Source organism: Mycothermus thermophilus (genome assembly GCF_041956435.1).
Source record: "Mycothermus thermophilus strain CBS 625.91 unplaced genomic scaffold VTJ04scaffold_6, whole genome shotgun sequence".
In the NCBI taxonomy this organism is placed as follows: domain Eukaryota; kingdom Fungi; phylum Ascomycota; class Sordariomycetes; order Sordariales; family Chaetomiaceae; genus Mycothermus; species Mycothermus thermophilus.
In genome coordinates, this window is record NW_027191432.1 from 1,559,210 (window position 1) to 1,574,038 (window position 14,829).

General features: G+C 56.1%; 4 protein-coding genes across 4 annotated transcripts; 3 read left to right on the plus strand and 1 right to left on the minus strand.

The window, feature by feature from the left end:
- Positions 1-1,669: 1,669 nt before the first annotated feature.
- VTJ04DRAFT_8983 (uncharacterized protein) lies at positions 1,670-3,730 on the plus strand (the record flags this gene model as incomplete). The annotated part of the gene is made up of 2 exons (XM_069367479.1): positions 1,670-1,898; positions 1,959-3,730. The coding sequence occupies 2 exons, from the start codon at positions 1,670-1,672 to the stop codon at positions 3,728-3,730; spliced, it is 2,001 nt and encodes a 666-aa protein (XP_069215804.1).
- A 1,505-nt stretch (positions 3,731-5,235) lies between these two features.
- On the plus strand, positions 5,236-5,798 carry VTJ04DRAFT_8984 (uncharacterized protein; the record flags this gene model as incomplete). Its single annotated transcript, XM_069367480.1, has 3 exons — positions 5,236-5,279; positions 5,405-5,522; positions 5,745-5,798. 3 exons carry the CDS (start codon positions 5,236-5,238, stop codon positions 5,796-5,798), a joined length of 216 nt encoding a protein of 71 aa, XP_069215805.1.
- Positions 5,799-6,024: 226 nt separating this feature from the next.
- VTJ04DRAFT_8985 (uncharacterized protein) lies at positions 6,025-8,693 on the plus strand (the record flags this gene model as incomplete). The annotated part of the gene is made up of 2 exons (XM_069367481.1): positions 6,025-6,539; positions 6,602-8,693. 2 exons carry the CDS (start codon positions 6,025-6,027, stop codon positions 8,691-8,693), a joined length of 2,607 nt encoding a protein of 868 aa, XP_069215806.1.
- Positions 8,694-11,152: 2,459 nt separating this feature from the next.
- VTJ04DRAFT_8986 (uncharacterized protein) lies at positions 11,153-14,796 on the minus strand (the record flags this gene model as incomplete). The annotated part of the gene is made up of 5 exons (XM_069367482.1): positions 11,153-13,060; positions 13,288-13,632; positions 13,819-13,832; positions 13,900-14,572; positions 14,695-14,796. 5 exons carry the CDS (start codon positions 14,794-14,796, stop codon positions 11,153-11,155), a joined length of 3,042 nt encoding a protein of 1,013 aa, XP_069215807.1.
- Between the last annotated feature and the right edge of the window lie 33 nt (positions 14,797-14,829).

The window sequence follows — 14,829 nt, forward strand, 5'->3', positions numbered from 1 at the left end:
TTCGGCGGTGAATCCCGTCATCCAAACGACATGCAAACGCCTCAGCCATCTTCTGCATCCAAACGAAGATGGTTACATTAGGTAAGGTACCTCAAGTGAGGCCCCCCATGAACCTCACCCGAACCCCCCTCTGCACTGAACCCAGGTGAGGGGCTCTCGGCCGAGGTACTCCCGGTGATATGCTACAGATGCTACAGAGGTACTTTGTACGGCAGACTCATTCAAGAGCCCATTGGCACACCCAAACTCACCACAACCTCAGTTTCGCACAGCCGAGCATCCCCAGGAGGCGGCGTCAGGTTTCTGGAACATGCCGGCTTGAAGCTGCCGACATAGCACAAACGCCTGGGCGGCGGCAAGATGCTCATCGGGCCGCTGCATCATGCGCTGTCCATGTTGTAAAGATGAGCGAAGAGACATCAGATGTGGACTCTGTAGGAGTCAGAGTTTCACTTTTGGCCCAATTTATCTGAGATGTTTGCCCACTGCGGGTGTGACCAGGTACACACCTATTATTCCGTGCATGACGGCCGGCATAGTCCTCTGCAGTTCACAAACACATCTAGCCAGCTGAGCCGTTGCGTGTCAAGATATACGTCGAAATGTACCTACGGGGACGGCTGGGCTCTAACAGAGGAAGACGTCCGGGTGCTAGGAAGCGCTCAAGCATGGCAGATTTAGGAGCTGAATGTGACGTAGCTTATGATTTTGACTTTTCAATCGTTATTCCAGACTACTCAAGAAATCAAATTGAAAGATAACAATTATTCTTTTAATATTGCCCTCTCTTGCGCTACACCTGAATTTTAATCCTCTTTCTTTTTTCTCATTCTCGACGTGGTTGACATTCACTCGTCTGGTGGTGCGTCAATCAAGACCATCAGCCCCTCTCCTGATTTGGCAAGACACCGCGACCCTGACCAATCAACGTGGGCGACGCTTGAGGCCCATTGGTCAAGGGAGCGCCACATTTCCAGGGGACCCCTCCTTCCCCGCGACCGGGTCGAACTCTGAGAACCACAGTCGCGGTCGCGTCTTGGCATTTGCGACTCGATCCAAACAAACCTTCCATCTTTTTTCTCCTTCCCATGAGACCACCTGCTTTTGCCCCGACCCGCTTCAATCTCCACGAAACTTTTCTCTTTTTCATTTCGACTCTCAATTGGCCTTGTTTGTCTGCCGTGTCCATTCATTGTCCTTGAACCCGATCGCAAAGTACCTCGGCCCACCACACCTCATCCACTCGTCTTATCGCAATTCTGTCACTTCAACAACTGTCTCACATTGCCTGACCGCTTCACCGGAAAGTCGCCTCATCATATCCGCCATCTTACTGCGCATGACGAGGGTACAACCCAAACACTCTAGACACAGAACATTCTAGAGATGTTTGGTTTTGCTTGGTATTCTGGTGTTGTGTTACCAGGTTCCAGTTGTTGGAGTGCGTCGTTGGCCGGGCATGCGAGAGTCTGAATCCTGGCATTCTCGGTCTCTTTCAACACCACTCAAGTCACGACAACAAAGGACAGTGTGGAACCCAAGGTTTCTGGGGCAAGGAGCACGTCTTACAACGTGTAAGCCGTGTAACTCGGCTGAGACCCGAGCCTCGCGCATGCCACAAGGCTGACAAGGCTGGCGGCCATCCCGGTCTTTGACCGACCCAAACACCATGTCATACACGGGTAGATCTGCCGACGCCTATGCGCGGCGCCCCACAGATGATCGCTCTCGAGACACTGCGTATGCCGACGACAGACGTCGTCGCAGCACCGACGCGTCCATGAAGGACCCGAGGGACCCAGCGCACGGAGACGACAGGAGGCGTCGCAGCACGGATGTGTCAACCAAGGACTCAAAAGATGACTCCTTCAAACCGCGGTCGTTGCAGCGCAAGCACTGTAAGTTTTTGGTTATACCCTGCACATTCGAGCGCTTTGATTGACACAATGAAAACTCAGCATCCGGGACCGCTGATGGCTCCGGCCGCGAGAAAAGCCATGGGCATGAGTCACTGGTCAAGCTCTTCAGGAAGTATGCTGAGGAGACCTCTGAACTAGCCCGGCTGAAGGCCGACCGAGCCCACATGAACAAGATATTAAAAACACGCCAGGCGGAGTATGAGAGGTCTTTGGCAAAACATGCTGAGCTGTACCCCTCTGTCCCGGAGATGCAGAACATGAGCCGGATGAAGTATGCCGGCCATGTTGCGAATCTGGATCTTCAGATTCAAAAGATCCAACGCAATGCAGACGCCATTGCGGAAGCCATCTCCCAGGCTCTTGTGGGGTCCGTCCGGGAAGGGGAGATGAGGACGTCCGTCACTTCGCCATCATTTCAAATCCACCCTCAGCAAGAAAGCATCATCGAGCTCAAAGCCGAGAATGCCGAACTCAAGTCCAAGTTCCATCAGCTCCAGGCCAACTGGGAGCAGGAGAGAGCGGAGCATCTGAAGGTCCTTCGGCAGATGCAGGAGGAGATGAAGAAGATGGAGAAGATGCGGACTGAAATGAAAAATCTGGAAAAGGACAAAGAGAAGGAACTCGAAGTGGCCAAGAAACTCAAGGAAGAGACCGAGAGGAATGTCAAGGACGTCAAGGACCAGCTATCGAGGATGCAAAAGGACCATAAGCAAACCTCTGACGAGCTTGCGGCCAGGTTGTCAAAACAGGAGCAAGCATCGGTGAAAGCGACCCAGGATTGTGGCGATATCAAAGCTCTTGTGGATCGGGAAGCGTCAGCATGGAAGTCAGCCATCTCGGACATTACAACCGACATCTCAGAGTTGACCAGCCGCGTGGAGTCGCTTTCTACACCACCAGCGCAAGACGTCTCGGAGGCCGCAAACATTGACAGCAACGTCGTTGCGGATTTGACCCGGCAAATCAAAGAGCATGAGAGCAAACTTTCACGGCTTGATGCAGATGCCTTGGAGAGAGTTGCGGAGACCATCGACATTAAAATCCCAGCGCTCGAGTCGAAGCTGTCCAGTCTTCAGGAGAAAGTGGATATTGGTATCCCGGAGGCGCTCGATAAGAAGGAACAGGACATTTTCAAGCAGGTCGTTAACTACGTCCAGATTATGAGCGAATACCTAGGCAAGAAGGTGGATAGCATAAACGATGCCTTGAAAGGCATTAAGAACCGTGTCGAGGCACTGGAACAAGCATCCACCTCAGGGCAGACGGCAAGCGTCAACAACGACCAGTTGCAACAGTTGATTTCAGAAGTTTCCTCTCTGAAGTCAAAGCTCGAGCCATGCGAACAAGCCATCCAAAAGCTCGACAAGGAGCTGCGAAACCAGATCCAGCAGGCCAACCAAGCCACCTCCACTCTCGGGCAAGACCTCAACGGCCAACTCGACGCCGTCCGTCAGTCGCTGTTTGTTCTCAACTCGCAATACAACAACCTCACAACCCGCTCTCTCGCGGAGCACATCATCGGCTACCTCCGGCAGATGTATCCCCAGTCGGACCAGTTGATTGCGGACATTAAGGCATTGAACTTGCGGGTAGGAGCCGTCCAGGCCGACTTGGAGGGCATCAAGGTAAAATACGACGAACGGTCTCTTGCGCCAGAGTCCAACGGATGCGCAAATGGAAACGATGCTCAGGTTGCAGGAGCCAAGAGGAAGAGGCTGGACTCGACGACGGCAAATGGGTTGAAGTCGCCGCGACTTGCTAATGGCAGGCTTGCTAATGGCGCGAATGCCTCAAGTGCCGATGGCCGATGATGGTTATGCGGGCAGTAATCTGTTGGCCTCAGACCGGAGGAAGTCCGTCTGACTACCATTCTATTCTTATCATCAACACTTGGGCGGGAGAATGTAGCTTCGGTTATTAAGAAGCACCAGGAGGATGAAGGAGCTTGGGCATAGCTCTTGTTTGTTCGAGTACATACTTGTCTAGATTACGTACATACGTTTCTTAAGGATGGGATGGGAGGGTTGGCGGACTGGTACGCACAAGGGGGTTTGGCGTTGAGTTGCTAGCATGGTTGTACGGAGTCTGGAAGGTCATTTGTTATTCATTGTACGGAGTAGACGGTGAGCCACGTTTAACTCGGGGCGTTCAAAAAGTATTGTAATCTTTACGATTCTTGAGGGGGCCAAGACAGACTGAGTTGTGGTTTCGAGAGCCCAGTTGGCTAGGTATTGTATTGTCTTTTCCACCGTGGCACTCTCTCTTGCTGTTGTTGGGCTTGAGTCTCCAAACCAACACACCCTCTGTGTTGAGGAGACTGGAGTTTACTACTAGGCAATATCAGACATGAAATAAGCCGAACCATGGTAGCATCAACTGGCTATGTAACTTTGGTGTCTTTGTCCCTGCAGAAGTTGTGACTAAGACCCGTTGGGTGTGACAAGACCAGCCCCAATCGGGACTGTTTTCTTGATTGTCGACGGAGTAATCCGTAGGTCTCAGGCTTTCTGAGAGAGAGACCACTTGAGTGTTGCTACCTGAGTCCAGACTAGACTTCAACCCAAGGCGTAATGGCACTTTAGATACAATGCCCAACATGGCCTCGTCAGATCCAACAAGGCACCGAAGCGACGGGAAGGCCAGTTGCGTCTTGGAGCCAAGAAAACGGGGTAAAAATGCCCGACGAGACGGCGACGCCAAGTCAGCCAAGCAGCCAAGGAGCCAAGCCGGCCAAGCACGGGTCCCATCGCGGCAGCGCATCATGAGCCGTGAAAGGGGCTTGGCATCTTGGCGTTCCTGTCGCTCCCGGCCGCCGTCACTGTGTTCGCGCCTCCCCGGGGGAATCCCACTCTCGGCATCCATGTCCGTCCTTGCACACACACCACCTGCTTGCTTGAACCTCCAACAAACATCATAGGTACACACCTATTCAGTCCCGGCATCCGGCGCGGCATATCCCCCATCGCCAAACCACGTCCGTTCCCTTGCGCATTTGATGCCGGCTTGTTCCCGACGACCACGGCGACGACGACGACATCTGCTTCAGCGAAGTCGGTTCGACTAAGCAACCAGCGTCACCGCCCGCTCTCCTTCTCGTCTCTCTCACCACCTCAGCGCCTGGTCGCGCTCGACATATCCAGACCCCAGTCACGGCGGCACACATAGCTACATCCCCCCAACGCAGCATTGATGCTCGCCCGTCTGTTGCGCCGCCGATAAGTACGTCCAAGAGACCACGATCGAGGTCCGTCACCGAGGCACGCGCGCGAAACCGCTCCCGTCTCGTACCCGATCCCCGGGTTTGCGCCGCGAGGAGATGCGCCCGCCCTCGGCCCGCGACACTGAGGTTTATATTTGGAGGTGGGAATAAAACGCGACGAAAGCGTATCCACGGAAAAGGGTGGAACAAAGTTGAGGGGGGCAAACGGATTTCCGACGACGCTGGCTCCGTCTTTGCGTCTTGGTTCTTGAGAGGAGGCCGTCAGAGGTCGCACGGGCTCATCGACGCCTGCCAGTGCCTGTTGGGTCCCTCGGGTGAAGGACGAAGCTGTGCGCGAGTGCCGGCTGCCAGGTTTGGCGGAACATATTACCGAGTTCTTGAGGGTACGTGATGATTTTTCCTTTTGCACGGTTGTTTGGGTTGAGGGTAGAGGGGTCGGGCAGTGACATAAGCTGTGTTTTGGGGGCGGTTGTGTCACAATGGCTGCCGGCTGCACATGTCAAGTCGCGTTTTGCTGGAGGGTATTGTTGTTTTTGGTGGATGGACTATTCAGTCTGCCCTTGGTATTGTGCGCGAGGGTGCTAATTGCTGGATGGCTTGCACAGACTCGCAGCATTGTTCCCCGGAGGCCTGACGTTGACGATTGCGTCGAGTGGTGAAGAAGCCGACTTTAAACCTGCAACTTTTTGTGCCGGTTTTCACAACACAAGACAAACAACTCCGACAACAACACCGACCACACCGACCACACCCAAACACCCGCTTCTCGCAACACCATCTGCACTCACCCGACAACCTCCGATCCCATCGCACAACATCACAAAGTCACTACAACGCACCGCGACGACTGTCTCAATGTCGAATCCTACGTCTGTTTAGAGAACGATGATGGATGAAGCGGCAAAGGAGATTCAGTCAGTGGCGCAGCATTATCTACCAGACTCACCGCATCGTCTTGCCCTTTCTCACCACTCCCGCTTCCCCGAGCCCGAGGGCTGGTGGTTCAAAGGCCCGAGCTCGGGCCTGCAGTACGCCACCTTCATCTCGGCCACCACCCGCGGCATCCTCACTACCCGCGCCCACTACGATATCTGTGAGGACCTGAACCAGCCCCAGCCCACTATGGCAACCCTCTCGGCCGCCAAGTCTGGCGAGCCCAAGAAGAAAATGTCTTTGCTGGACTACCATAACCGGAAGAAGTCCTCGTCGCCCGTCGAGAATGGCACATCGACAGCGAAATCATCCGAACACAAGACCAATGGCGCGCTTCCTGCGAAACCGCCGCCGCCCAAGGATGAGGGGAAAAAGGAGGTATCCAGGGTGGCAGCAGAGAAGCCTGCTGCGCCCAAGCAGCCAAATACCCCGCTGGATAGGCCGCGGCCCGAGTCCAATGGAGAAGGGTATGAAGATCAATTCGTGCGTGTTGGAGATGATAGATGACGCTGATCGACAGAATCGTTAGGAGCCGACCGTCGCCGGCGAAGTCTCGTGTCGACCATGAGAACCGCAAGAGACCTGCGGATACCGACGACAATCCCTCTCCCCAGAAACGGACCAAGGCCGATTCCAACAGCTCGAGCTTAGCCAAGCCGCGACCAACAAGACCCGAGTCGCCGCCGCCACGAGGCCGGACAGGCGCATCCGAGAAGCCGCCCAAGGATACCAAGTCCGACTCGCTCCATCCCACCCTGAATGGCCTGCCACCTTCGAACGTAGATCGCGATCGCGAGGCTTCCGCATCTCCGAGGTCGACCATCCAAGTCAATGGCTCACGCGCCCGCTCCAGCAGTGGGACGCCCACCCCGCGCAAGTCCGAGACCGTCACGAAAACCGCCCTCCCGAGGCTTCTTTCGCCGTTACATCCATCGCTCTTTGAGCACGAGTCCGAGAAGCCGGCGCCGCCAAAGAAGAAGCTCGCGGCGTCCAAGATCTCGACGACGGAGAAAACGAAGCCCAAGAAATCCGTCAAGATCCCAGAGCTGCTGTCACCCACATTACCGCCCATTGTTGAGGAGGCCCTTGCCGATATTGGAAGCAAGCCGAAGGCCGCGCCGTCCAAAGCAGCGCTGAGCGAAAAGGTCGCTCCGCAGTCCTCGGATTCAACGAGCGGTGCCAGGAAGACTATCGTCGCGGCAGCGCCAGGCAGGCCATCGTCCACCGAAGATGACGCCGCCGACAAGCCCAGCCGTCCCACTAAGATTGTGACGCTGAAGCTGAAGAAGGCTACGGCCAAGCGGGCTAAGGACCTGCTGAGTCTCCCATCCAAGTCTGCCAAGGACGCGATGAAGAAGGAAGACCGCTCTGCGAACGCCGATGCTGCGCCTGTGGTCGCCAAGAAGCGGCCACCAGCCGTCGACGATGGACAAGACTCGTCCGCCCCGAAGCGGAATAAGACCACCACCACTGCTCCTACCCCCAGCACCACAACTGGCGACGTCATCACGGCAAAACCGCCCGGACCGCCGACCACCCCGCTCAAACCCGGCGCCATCGCCATGTCGCGCGTCACCTCCAGCCAGTCGCTTCAAGGCCAAGGCAGCACTCCGGCAGCAGCCACAGGCCACACGCCCGACAACCGGCCGCCGACGCGCTCGGAGCCACTCGATCCCAAGATCCTCGCGCAGGTCGAGGCCTTGCGCGAGCGGCACGCCGAGTACCAGCGCCTCGGCAGCAAGCTCAAACACGCGCGCGACGACCTCCGGCGCAACCCCAACAAGACCCCGGCCGACGAGCGCCGCGCTACCGCCCTCCACTTCGAAATGATCCTCGCCTACATGGTCGCCTTCCACGCGCTCAACGAGGTGCGCCTGCTCGAGCGCCGCTCCTGCGACATCACCGCGTGGGAGTCGCTCCTGCCACACTGCGACGAGCTGCGCAGATGCGTCGCCGGCGCGGGCGGCGCGGGGAACCGCGCGCTCAAGGCGCTCGCCACGCAGCTGCACGTGCTTGCGCTCGAGCAGATCACCAACACGTTTGCGCACCTGGATCCAGCCGTTGCGGTGGGGTGGTTTACGCGCTGGGGCAAGCTGAATCGCGCGCGCGCGGCGCTGTGGACCGAGGCGCACGCCCTGGCGGAGCGGGTCGAGGAGCCGCGGCTCAAGGCGAACGTTGGGCCGTGGATGACGGTCGACGGCGCCGTGGCGGCGGCGCTGGCAGTCTTGAGGCGCTGGGCGGACAAGGAGCAGGTTAGGTGGGTGCCGGAGGTGTCGGTGAAGGGGGAGAAGGAGGGGGAGAGGGAGCAGCGTGGTGGAGGTGAGAGGGAAAGAGAGAAGGAGAGGGAGCCGCCGAGAGAGCGGGAAAGGGAACGAGAGAGGGACAGGGAAAGGGAAAGGGACAGGGACAGGGAAAGAGATCGGCCGCGTGAGCGCGAGCGGGAGCGGGAACGGGAGCGGGAGAGGGATCGCGATCGGGACCGAGACCACCGAGAGCGAGACCGCGACCGTGACCGTGATCGTGACCGAGAGCGTGAACGGGACCGGGACCGGGACCGGGAACGTGAGCGCGACCGAGAGAGGGAGAGGCCGAGACCTGCCATGAATGGGTCGCGGTATTGAAGCTGAGGAACCCCCGGTGTTCCTCGCCTGTGAACCGTTCGACTTTCTGGTTCCCGCCATACGACGATCGACTCGCCTCCACTTTCTCCTGCAGCTTCTCGAGCCGACCATCCTTCTTCCCTCATCCGCATGTTCACCACTGGACAGGCCACAGCCCACCGCCACAAGCACAAAATAATACCCTCACACACCCTCCGAACTCTCCATCATCCTCGCTTCGAAGTCATGCGAGTGACATCACGACCACCAACCAACCGCGCTTGGGAGAGTAGCGCCTCCCATCCTTCTTCCTGCTTCATCCAAATCGGGCACCTCTCTCTCTCTCTCGATCTACGGCGGGCGAAAGACAAAGCGACACTGTTCCGGATTCTTCCCTCCCACCCAACATTCCGAGTACTTCCAAACTCTAATCTTTTTCATTTCTCGTTTTTGTTTCTCACTCATCCCGCGTGCAGTCGGGCAAGCGGGCGGGCAGGCAGACGGACCAACGGACGGACGGACGGATGGACGGATGATACCTCACGAAAGTTTGTTTCTTCTGTTTTCATTTATTTACTTTTCTGTCTCGAGATCCCCCTCAGTTCTGCGGCGCCAATATCCTCCTGATCAATACCAATACCAATCTTCGAGTTTTTGGTCTTCTGCTACCGCTGCTACTTTTGAATGCTGCTGTTGCTTTACGTTTTGATGTTTTGTGCGTCATCAGATATCCTATTCGTTGTTGATTTCAAGTGATACCACTTTGGAGCACGTCCGATCCTATAGGCAGGCGGGATTTGACGGCTGGGCTTTTCCGTTTGTTTGATGTGTTTGTGGTTTGGGTCAATTCCGCTTTCCGTTTTTTTCTTTGGTTGGGCTGGCCGGCTGAAATTGGGAGGGCTTAAGTCATGGTGGGCTGGAAGAGGGATTGGATGGAAGTGAATGGATGGACTTGGTTTGAGTTGACTTACGTTGGTTGGAAGTATTTGGGCCTGGATTGGACTGGGCTGTTTTCAGTTGGTTTAGGCGGGATGGATGGATGGGCGTGGTGGATGATTATGGTGTTATTAGGTGGATGGATGTGTATACCTCTCACCTAGTACCCAACCTCATATCCGAACGGTTGTGGATTTTTGGTAGTGAATGAGATGGGGTAGCTGTGCAAGTGTCATTTGAGCAAGCACGCATGTTGATATTGAGTTACACTGTGTTATTTGTGTTGTGAATATATGGATGATGGCGAATGAGAGTGCTTTAATACAGACTTAGCTGGTAGAGGGCAGTACGGAATGGAAGAATGTTCAAGATGTTGGAGGCACGAGTGGTTTATGATGATCAACACTCCGTTAAGTATTCTACGCCATTCCTCGATCTTGACGACGATTTCAAAGCCAACAATGGGCGGACACCGACACCATGATCTGACGAAGCAAAGTCACGCATCACCACTCGATGTCATAAGTTGAGGGCACCAAAGTAAATTCCCGGCCATGCAGCGGCATGCCAGAAAGTTCTCGATTCAGACCCCCAATTCCTGATTCCAATGAAACAAGTACCCTTGACAAGAAGGAAAAGAAGACAACGAACGCCTCAAGACCTTCCCTGGTTGCTTTCCCTTTCCATATTCATTCCGATTCCCTGTGCCGTACTCCGTACAGAAGAAGTCGAAAACAAACAACAAGCAGAGTATATGCCACCGCCCCCCTTCACAATCCAGCCAGCTTGCCAGATCCACCCTTCACTGACCATACCTCTGTAAGCCACGACCTTTGCAAGAGAATATGAATGGGGGAAGGATCAGTCACTTCCCCAGCTCGTGGCGTCGTTCGGTCGACGTCTGTAAGAAGAGGGTTCGTTGGTTAGTGGTTACTGGGCAAGGTAGAGAGAGGGATGTGAAAAGAACAAGGCGAGATGATGGGAAGAGAGAAAGAGAGGAAAAGAGAGGGAACTTACTATCAGGCAAAGCATCTAGCTAATTTTCGGGAGGGAGGAGGCTTGTCCCAACTCACGCGCCCGTCGCAGCCCTCGGACTGGGACCCAACGAGTTGGTCAACCGGTCCTTGGCAGCCCAGCCAGTCACGGCTGGTAGTCGACGGCGGCCAGAGAATGAGCATCTTGGGCTCCAAGCGTGGTACCCCATGCTCCGTTACTTATACTCGTGGAAGAACTCCTCCTCCTCTTTAGCCCTATAACTGCTAGAGTTTGTCGCGGTGACCCCCAAAGAGGTAGGCGAAATCGTACCGTTCCTACTTGCGGATTTCCCTTTCCTCTCCGGTAAGGTTCCTCACGTCCTTGCTCGGGGCGGGAAGAACCCGGCCGGGACGGTAACAGACGGGAGTGGCATCGACCTCATCTCTTCGTGGATTTTCTTTTGCTCGGTGAGCATTTTGGCGACAGCTGCGGCGTGCTTTGGGTCGATGTGCGGACCCTCCTCCTCGTTTTCTTGCAGCTGCTCTTTCTCCTGGAGCTTTTCTCGAGACTTAGGCTTCCTCCTCGCCCGCTGCCGTCTGGGGTGCCGCCTCCTCCTGTTGGCTTACTTCGTCATTCTGGGCCGGCCCGGGGTGGAGAGACGCAATGTACTGCTGGATGGCATGATCCGCAATAGCAAACGCCTCGTCGTCAACTGTGTATGCGTTGGCGACGGCGTCCACTTGAGCCTGGAGCTCGGGGTCGATGTTTGATTGCTCAGCGACAGCCGCCGCCGCCGCAAGCAACGCCGGGTCGACGGCGAAGTCGTCGACGAACTCGTCAGTGTAGGGCTGGCTGGTCGTTACCGGCTGGGAGGGGGCGAATGCATTGTTGTTGTTGGCTTCGACGACGTTCTCCTCCGCGGAGGAAGGGTTGCTGTTCTCAGGGAGCATCACCATCTGGACGGTGGTGGCATTTCTGTTGTCGTCAAGCTCATTAATGTCCTGCTCGGCGCTGAGAGAAGGATTGTTCCCGGGCTCGACCTCGCCGGCGTCTTGCTCGTCGGTGGAAGAAGGAGTGCCGTTGTTAGCCAGGTCAGTGTCCTCCTGGTTCTGCTTATTTGGCTTGGGGGTGATCTTTTTGCCCAGACGCTTCTTGTGGCCTAACTTGAGAACTGTGTCCTCTTCCTCCTCGGCCGCAGGGGAAGCGGCAAGTTTGCCCTTCTGATTGTTATGATGGGATTGAGTCATCTCTTGCTTGTGAGGAGCTTCAGATTTCTGCTCCGGGAGTTCGATGGGCTTGTTCTGATGGGAGAGAGCCGTCTCGTGATCGTCAAGATCTTGAGACTGCTGCTGCTGGGGTTCAATGGGCGAGTTCTGACCAGAGGGAGTCGTCCGTTGGCCGTGGAGATGTCGGGATTGCTGCCCTTGAGATGCAAGGGGCTCGTTCTGATGAGAGAAATCCATCTCGTGATCGTGGAGAGGCTGGGATTGATGCTTTCCAGGTGAAAGGGGCGCGTTGTTGTGGGACAAAGTGTCAATTGTGGAAGCCACAATCTCAACGTTTTTGTTGTTGGTGGTGGAAAGCTGGGAGTTTTCCGTGGTGGTCACCGCAGGCCCGGAAATCTGATTGTTTACTGTCCGGGCCTCGCCGGCGAGGGCGGGGTCCTTGGTTAGGTTTCGGGTCCGGTGGCCGTCCATGCTCCGGCGGACACTTCCATTGGACTTCTCCTTTGTCGGATTCTTGTTTCCGCCAGCACCTGCGACGCCGGTGAGGTTCTGGCCTGAGGTGACGGCCCCAACATCACTTCCATTGCTATTTCCTGTCTCACCGTCGACGCCAGACTCGGTCGGAGTAGGAGGTCTGGGAGGCGAGCTATGTTCATTCCCCTTTCCCCTGTCTCTCCCCTCGCTCTGAGGCACCTCTGGATCGTTGACAGTACTCGCCGGAGGAACTGACCCGGTAGCAGCAGGTCGACGGCCCATCATGAACTCAAAGCTTTCGCTGTTGCGATAGAGCCCGGTTGCATCGCGGTCAGCCCTGGCGCGGCCGGACTTCACGTACTCGATGAAACTCTGGTCGATGGGCTTGCCCAGGACATGCGTGACACCATCCTTGATAATACCTCCCTCCCAAATTGCCCGAACATCATCAATACTGGAGATCTTGACTGGATTATCCGTGGACTGAGGACCAGGCATGCTTCCAAGTTCTTGTTGATCCGGGCCGGACCTCAGGCCTTCACCCGGCGGACCAGATTCAGCACCGCCACGCGTTTGGGGCGGACATTCAGGAGGAGGCGCATTGAAGTTCTGGTGAGTAGGGCCACCGAAGTTTGGCTGAGAAAGGCGATTGAAGTTCTGATGAGCGGGACCACGGGAGTCCTGCTGAGCCGGGTCATTGCTGTTCTGCTGAGACGGGCTATTGAAGCCCTGATGTGAAGGGTCATGGACGCTCTGGCGAGCAGGAACACCGATATTCTGTTGAGCAGAGTTGTCGAAGTTTGGCTGAGCAGGACCATACAACCCCGGAGCAGTCGGCCTCACATCAGCCGGAACACCGCAATTGTGCCCTTGGAAGCTTGGACCGCCATATCCATGATTAGGCCCCAGATGTCCATGCTGAGGGCTATGGAAGGCAGGACGTGAAAAACCATGGAAAGCCGAAGTTGGGCCCGGAGGGTAGTTCATGGGCGGCGGAGGCGGACCATGATAAGCTGAAGCAGGACGTTAGTACCTCTCCGGGGTAACAGTGCCGGTGTTGTATAAGCCATGGCTGACGGGGGTGTTGAATCCATGGCCCTGATGGCTCTGGAGACCATAGTTGGGTTGGGGACGGGGAGGAGTGCCAGTGTTATATAAACCATGGCCGGGCTGACGATGGAAGCCGTGTCCGTAAGGGCTTTGATGATCATGATGATTAAGGCCGCTGGGGCCAGGATAAACAGGAGGAAGTGGCCCCAGCGGAGGGGGCGGCGGTGGAAAGGCACGAGGAGGCGGAGGAGGATATGCCGGGGGAGGCGGCCAAGGATACCACTGTGGATGAGGAACACCTGGATAAACAGAAGAGGTTCCCGTGGCCGAACCAGGCAGGTGTGAAGGCGTTGTTGTCATTCCAGGGGTTCCAGTGACTGGAGCGCAAGTGCCCGGAGGCGGCGGAAAATGGGAGACACGGATGGTGCTAGTGCTGGTGTCCTTTCTTATAGTACCTGACGGTGTGGAAGGGGTAGCGGCATCACCCCTAGGTTCGTGACTGTCGTTTCCAGCCTCAGAATCACCACTGGAGCAGAGATCCATGCTGCCAGACCCAGAGTCTGTACCTCCAGTGGGCGCATTGTTGGCGTCCTCGGTCTTAACGTTGCCGTTGTGGTCATTTTCATTTTCCTTGGGCCGTTGAACCATCTGAGGACTGGTCTGAGCAGCCAAGGCAGGGAGACTAGCATCCGGGTCATGGACAGGGACATTCCCTTCAGACTCAAAGCTGATACCCATCTCCTTGTTGTTGTCCTTGGGGTCTTCAACCGCCTGGGTAGTGCCCGGCGTAGCCAGAGCTTGTGAGGACGACTCGGTCTCGGTAGCCCTGACACTCTGGGTAGATCGACGGAAGCGCAGCGTGTCGTTTGTCGGAGAAGGAATCCCATCAGCCTCCTCGATGTCCTCCTCATCGCCCACAACGTTCTTGTTGTAATCGAGGGCCTGAAGTTTTCGCTGGGCGGCCTCCTTGACCTTGCGGGCAGGAGTCCTCCTGGGCCCAAAGGAACCTCCAGTGTCAATCTCTCTGAAGAGCACTCGAGCGGTGGGGTCCTTGACACCATCTCTACCCGGAGTAATCTGCGGATTGACAATGGCTGAGGGAGGAGAAGCATCGCCACCCTTGCCCTGGGCACTGGGGCCCGGAGTACTGGGGCCTTTGCTGCCGGTGTTTTCGACGTCAGAGTCCTCAATGTTCGAGTCCTCAGGGTTCAACCTGCGTCGAATGCGGTTGGAGCGGCGCTAGTCAAATCAAGGAGTGTCAGCACTTATTGGGCATATAAAGGGGCAGCAAAGATGATGAAATAGGTGAATTCCGAGGACATATTCTCCGTTGCATCTGAGCCTTAGCCTATGCCACTTACCGGCGTGTTCTCGGCTTGACTGGAGCCCAGCGCATTGACTACGTTGTCTCCGTCGTTGCGCCCCTCCATGGGGTTGTTGACGATTCTCCTTCTGGGAGCCATGTTGAATGCTCGTCTGGGTTTTTTTGAATAAGT